Source organism: Myotis davidii, unplaced genomic scaffold (assembly GCF_000327345.1).
Source record: "Myotis davidii unplaced genomic scaffold, ASM32734v1 scaffold960, whole genome shotgun sequence".
In the NCBI taxonomy this organism is placed as follows: domain Eukaryota; kingdom Metazoa; phylum Chordata; class Mammalia; order Chiroptera; family Vespertilionidae; genus Myotis; species Myotis davidii.
The window spans coordinates 2631568-2638192 of record NW_006293003.1 but is presented as its reverse complement, the minus strand read 5'-3'; the positions used below and the strand labels follow the sequence as shown (position 1 = coordinate 2638192).

Sequence of the window (6625 nt, the reverse complement as noted above, 5' to 3'; positions counted from 1 at the left end):
CTGGCGACATGGAGGCCTCAGCACATGAGCGTTTCCGGCGCCCTCAAGGCCCAGCGTCTGCTTTACTCCCCAGCCCGCTCCCACTCGTTCAGTGACTGTTTAAGCACCTCCTGTGCGCCCCCACCCCGCATTGTGGATATTGGGGAGCAGCCAGGATTAGGAAGGAGAGACCGGGTTCAAATCCTGCCTCAGCCACTGATTGGCGGTGTCACCCTGGGCACGTCGCATAGCCTGGATGTCTCTCTGCCTCGGTTTATGCATTGGGAAGTGGGGAGAATGTGGAACCTCCGCAGAGCGGGGCAGGAGGCGGTGGGGGAAAGCTGGCATTTCCGGTTCCCTACGCAGCCGCTGGGCTGAGCTGTGCGACGTGCACACAGTAGGAGCACAGCCACTCCCCCCCTTTCCCCCATCCCCCCGGCTCCATGCCATTAGCCAGGCTCAGGGGCCACTCTGGCCGAGAGAAGGCGGGTGCTGAGCGTGTGCCAGGAGGCTTGCAGGGGCTTCCGGGAGCAGGTGGCAGCGGGCCTGATGCTGGGATGGGAGCAGCTTGCAGGATGGGTGAGGAGAAGATGGGGCTCTGGTCAGAAGAAAGCAGAGGGTTGAGGGTGTGTGCCTGCCTTGGAGCTCTCTTTCCCCCGAAGATGTGCAGCCTGGGCTGGCACAGCCAGCAGCTTCCTGCCACCCGCAGCATGACACCCGTGGCTGCACGTCCAAGTTCAAAATGCAGGCTCCACCTTCCTCCAGAGCCACCGCCCACAGCCTTGCCCGTGTCAGGCGGCAGGACACGGACCGAGGGCAGGACACGGGCCTCTTCCCACCCGTGGCGTGGCCGTCCGGGCCCATGCTGCCTGTCTCTCCCTCCCGACCGGCCTTCCCACTCCCATACGCCCCTCCCCCCCACCCCACGTGTCAGTCACTCCCAGCGGGTGCCCAGATATTTTAAAACCTGAGTCAGACCAAACCCCCTCCCCCCTGGGGACCTGCAGTTCCCTCCTCAGAGTGAGAAGCAGGAGTCCCCATGATGTCCCGCAGGCAGAACCCGACCCGGCCCTCACTCCCTGACTCACCCCACCGCCCCCACTCTCGGCCCAGCTGTCCTGGGACCAGAGTGTTTTAGGGCAGCAGAGCCCGGCCCCTCTGGCCGACCCCTCTCTCAGGTGAGGAAGAGAAGGCTGACAGGGAGCCCTCCCTCCCCAGACCAGCCCGGAGCCCACACTAACCTAGGACCTTCTCCCGTGTCCGTGGCTCCTCCTGGTCTTCAGCAAGACGCCCGCGGCCACAGGGCCTTGTCACGTCCCCCACGTGCCCGTGATGTGCTCCAAGCCCTCTCCCAGCAGCTCCCTGGGGTTGCAAGTTCAAGCCCGTGTCGGGTGAAGCAGGGATCTGCCCTTCAACCTGAACTCAGCTCTGAGCCCCACCCGCTTTCGTTCCTCCCAGCGGGGACCTGCAGGTCACGGGCAGCGGCCACTGTCCCTACAGCACCGCCCAGAAGGCGGTGGGCAAGGACAACTTCACCCTCATCCCCGAGGGCGTCAACGGCATCGAGGAGCGGATGACCGTCGTCTGGGACAAGGCGGTGGTAAGGCGGCCTCCCCTCCCGCCCCCAGGAACATCCTAGAAGCACCCCACCTGGCCGTCAAAAGCCAGCGTGCCGTGGTCCTCAGCTCGCCGTCCTCGATGACGTGGGGGCCGAGGCCGAGCGGAGGAAGTGGCCCCGGCCGGGGCCCTCACATTGGCAGCTGTCCTTCCTCCTCAGGAATGACAAACGTGCTTGTTTTTTAAAAGTATATTTTACTGATTTCAGAGAGGAAGGGAGAGAGGGAGAGAGCGATAGAAACATCGATGATGAGAGAGAATCATGGACCGGCTGCCTCCTGCACGTCCCCCACTGGGGATCGAGCCCACAACCTGGGCATGTGCCCTGACCGGGAATCGAACCAGTGACCTCCTGGTTCATAGGTTGATGCTCAACCACTGAGCCATGCTGGCCGGGCCGGCTTGTTTTGTTTGTGACCACATTTTAGCTCCTGTGAAGGCGACTTCACTGACCGGAAACCAAACGCTGTTATTTTGTGTTACCCCGGGCCCAGGGGTGGCGGGACGCCGTGAGGCTCGGACGCAGGCGCAGGTGCCTGTGGGCAGTCGGTTCATTTCCCTCCGCTGGCGCCCGGCCCTGGGGCCCTCAGCCAGGAGAGAACGTTCCAGGCTCCTTGCAGGGCCCCCGCCCCCAGGCTGGGTCTGTGCTGCCTGCCGTCTCCGGCCCTCTTATGGGACGGTTTTCTCATCCGCGGGTCTCGCCTCCCTTCAGGCCACAGGCAAAATGGACGAGAACCAGTTTGTGGCGGTCACCAGCACCAACGCGGCCAAGATCTTCAACCTGTACCCCCGGAAAGGGCGGATCGCCGTGGGCTCGGACGCCGACGTGGTCATCTGGGACCCCGACAGGGTGAAAACCATCACGGCCAAGAGCCACAAGTCGGTGAGTCTGGTTCCCGGGACACTCTTGGCCAGGCCAGCGAGTCGTGCCCCGCGGTCACTGAGGGGCCTCTGGGTAGAAATGACACGTGGGGCTTCCGCCAGGGTGTGATCTGCTTGTCTGCCTCACTTGGCCGCTCACGTCCTCCTCCTGGGGGGACGGGGTCTGGGCAGCTGGGCTCGCGCTGTTATGGGCACGACTGGCTGTTCCTTCCGCCCCTCTCCCCCATCTCTGGCTCTCGCGCACAGAGGCCAGGACGGTGAGTGCAGGGTCCGAGAACCTTCCTCCCGTTGTGGAGCTGGAGAGCGTTAGGTCTGGTTTAGACACCTCCTGCTCCGATGCGTGTCCACTGCTGACGGTCAGCAGCGGAGAGGCCTGGGCCTGGGGCCGCCTGTTTGCACACAGCCCCGGGGGCCGCTCTCGGGTCCCGGGCCCCACGCCCGTGGCGGGCAGTTACCTCTGCGCTTTGTGCCTTACGTGTCCCTGACCTCTCCATGCACCCGGCAAACCTAAGGGCATTTATCTGGGAACCTGGTAGATAGAAGGGTGGGCAGAAACGCAAAACTGGGACCCAGAAGGAATGGCGAACGCTTTGTGTTCACTTGAGAACAGACCCGGTCTCACTGGTAATTAGCCAGGTGCAAATCCTGACAGTCAGATGCTGTTTTCCGTTTTCTTTTTAAAATATTTTGTCCGGTTCACTTTAAGAAAACGTTTTTATTGACTTCACAGAGAGGAAGAGAGAGAGAGAGAGAGAGAGAGGGAGAGCGGGATGGAAACATCAACGAGGAGAGAGAATCATGGATCGGCTGCCTCCTGCACACCCCACACTGGGGATCGAGCCTGCAACCCGGGCATATGCCCTGACCGGGAATCAAACCATGACTTCCTGGTTCATAAGTTGATGCTCAGCCACTCGCCACGCCGGCCGGGCAAGAAAGAATATTTTTGAAAAGACCCAGAAATGTCTGTTCTAGTCAGCGCAGCCACGTGCCTAACCCCAGAGGCCCCTCACGTCCATGATGCCTTAGACCACATTAGTTTGATCATAAAAAAAAACACCCTCAACTCAAATGCCCAATAGCGAGGGTTTGGTCATGCAAATGGAGGAGCACACTGTGGAATATTATGCAGCCTTGAAAAAGGTGTCTCCAGAAGAACCCAGGAAGTGCCTGTGATCTGAGGGGGCGTGGAGTCACTGTGGGGGACCACGGGGCCGTGCGGAAGCCGTGAGGCACAGCGTGGTTCTCGCCGGCAGGCCGTGGAGTACAACATCTTCGAGGGCATGGAGTGCCACGGCTCCCCGCTGGTGGTCATCAGCCAGGGCAAGATCGTCTTCGAGGACGGCACCATCAGCGTCAGCAAGGGCATGGGCCGCTTCATCCCCCGGAAGCCTTTCCCAGAGCACCTCTACCAGCGCGTCAGGATCAGGAGCAAGGTGCGTGCCCAGGTCCCCGTGTGCGGCGCCAGAGGGCGTCACGGCCACGGGGCCTCCCTGAGCTCGTGTGTCAGTGGAGCTGTGGCACGGTCCTGCCTGCACCTCAGGCCGGAGTCACTGCCAACCAGGAGGTCCCAGGGCTTTGCTGACTGTAGAGGGGTGTGCACATGTGTGTGTGTGGAGCAGGCACCTTGTAGTGTGTGTGCACGCGTGCGTGCGCGCCCACACATGTCCCGAGGCAACCTCAGGCCACTCTCCCGCCCACCGGCCTCTTAACAGGAAGGTGTGCGTGCACCTTGCCCATCAGTCACGCGCTCCCTCCCCGTTTAGGTCTCTGGATTGCAAGGGGTCCCCAGGGGCATGTACGACGGTCCCGTGTACGAGGTGCCAGCCACGCCCAAATATGCAACTCCCGCTCCTTCTGCCAAATCCTCGCCTTCCAAACACCAGCCTCCGCCCTTCAGGAACCTGCACCAGTCCAACTTCAGCCTGTCCGGTAAGGGCCGGGGCCGCGCTCCTGTGATCCGGGACACAGTGGGGAGGGAACGTGGGGGGCACCCAGCCCTCAGGGGCAGCGAGTGGCGCTGGTGACAGAAGCGACCGGCGGTCTCTTTCAGGTGCCCAGACAGATGACAACAACCCCAGGCGCACGGGCCACCGCATCGTGGCGCCCCCTGGTGGCCGCTGCAACATCACCAGCCTCGGTTGACCACAGAGGAGCGGATGCGCTGGAGTGGAGGATTCTGGGAAAATCATGTCCATTCCTTGCCCCGTCGGTGTGTTCCAAGCCCAGTGTTTCATTTGGTCCTGACGGGGGACACATCGGATGATGCTCTTTCCTTTTGCTGACGTTTAGGAAGACGTGGTACTAGTGTGGTCTGTTTGCTTGGAAATCCCTCGCCCCGCAGGTGTGTGTCCAGCCGTCTGTACCGCCCCTCCCACCTCTGTCCCGGCTCACGGTCCCCGAGTGGTTCCCTTGCACCCTCGTAGCTGTTCTAGGGTAGTTGATGCATGTTGCTAAGTTACGTATGCAAGTCTGTGCGAGCGTCTAACGGCACACGAGGACCAACCGGACACAAGGCCCGGCCTCGGGCCCTCAGGGTCCCAAACTCCACGCGAAGGTGTTTACTCATCGCCCCCACCTCAGTGGGCACAAGAGGAGCCCACGCCCCCTGACCCCCGGGACCTGTGAGCTCTCGGAAGGCGGGGAGCTTTGAGCAACGTCTGCCATTCACGTCCCGTGTCCCGGCCTCCGTGGCGCGTGCCCCTGGCCCTGACGCCTTTCGGTCCGCGTGTCTGTCCTCCCAGCCAGCTCTGGGCGTCGGGCCGCGCCGGACTCACCCTTAGAACGGGGTCCCTCGTCTCCATGCAGGGCCGACAACCGTGGGGGATGCTGCTTCCGGCTGCCCGTGTCCTTGTCCCTCTGAGGAGGCTGATGGGGCAGCCAGATTTTTAACGTTTTGTACAGAGTTTTCCTTTGTAATCACCCCCATTTTTACTTAATAACCGACTTATCGTGGCTCTTATTTCTGAATTCAAAGCTTGTGGAAAATAAAAGGAACGGCCCTGGCCTGCCTGGGGTGTCGTCATTGACGCTTTCTCCGAGCTCCGTGCCCGAGCTGCCCGTGCAGCAGCCGGGGGTCAGGCGGGGGACCTGTGACACCCCCTCCCCCTCGGGCTAAGGAGCGGCACGAGGGAGTGAAACGGTTGTCCATGCAAGAGGGTGGAGGTAATGCCAGCACGCGGCCTCTACCGTGACCTCATCACCCAATCAGACGTCCCAGCGGGGAGCCCGCTGCCCGAAGGCCTCGGTGCGGGACCCACGGGACGAAAAGAGAAATGATTTCTCTGTGAACCAGGTTCTAAGTGCTGCTCCAAGGAGCTGTGTTCCAGATGCTGCAGAATAAGGAGGCGCTTTCTTTGGCTACAAGAGGGCGCTGTTGGCCGGCTTGGGGAATCCCGTCTGTCCGATGAGCAGTTGGGACTGGCGGATGCTCTGAGGATGGTTAAACCCTGTCATTCGTGTGGGTCACTTCTTTAAGGAGCCACCCTCCTGCCTGAGAGAGTCTAGTTCGGGTTTTAAGAAATAAACACTTGGGCCATAAACGGTCCAGAATATCCCCGAGGCATGGTGCCCAGAGCCCTCCTTATCGGGGGATTTGTGGCAGCACCGAGCTCTCCACCCGGTGGCCTCAGGTCACGGGGGTGCACCCCGGGGCATTGAAGTGTCTGCAACGTTTTTGGTTGTCACACGGGGGATGCTCCTGGCATCTGCGGGGGGAGAGGCCAGACGCTGCCAAACACCCCGTAATGCCCAGGGCGGCCCCCCAAGAATGGTCTCCCCAACACGACCACGTGCGGAGGTCGAAATCCAGGATTTGGCTGAGAAGAGCCGTTTCCTTTCTCGTGGGAAGACCTCTCCTGGTGGGTGGATGTGGGCCGGTCTGGAAGCCTCAGGCCTTCTCACCGTCCTCTGGGGAAGCGGTGCCCCAGGGCGGACACTCCTCCTAGGGAGGGGGTGCAGTCTGCACCTGTGTCGGGGACCCTGAGACTCAGACCCTCGGTGACCAGGCCTTTGCTTCTGGCTGAGCCAGGGCGGGAGTGGGTCCAGGTGAGCTCCCGTGGCAGCTGGTGGCCACGGTTCCCAGGACAGAGAGAGTCGGACGGATGTGGAGGAGAAAGCCTCCTCCCAGGAAACAGCAGCCACGCCC

General features: G+C 61.8%; 1 protein-coding gene across 1 annotated transcript in view; it reads left to right on the top strand.

The window, feature by feature from the left end:
• The window catches only part of CRMP1 (collapsin response mediator protein 1), a 30877-nt gene extending 25374 nt beyond the window's left edge, over positions 1-5503 (top strand). Inside the window, exons 10-14 of the mRNA XM_006766588.2 lie at positions 1413-1579; positions 2309-2479; positions 3735-3914; positions 4245-4410; positions 4532-5503. Of these exons, the coding sequence (XP_006766651.1) occupies positions 1413-1579; positions 2309-2479; positions 3735-3914; positions 4245-4410; positions 4532-4623 (776 nt within the window). The 3' untranslated portion in view covers positions 4624-5503. The remainder of the gene's footprint in view (positions 1-1412; positions 1580-2308; positions 2480-3734; positions 3915-4244; positions 4411-4531) is intronic.
• The last annotated feature ends 1122 nt before the right edge of the window (positions 5504-6625 follow it).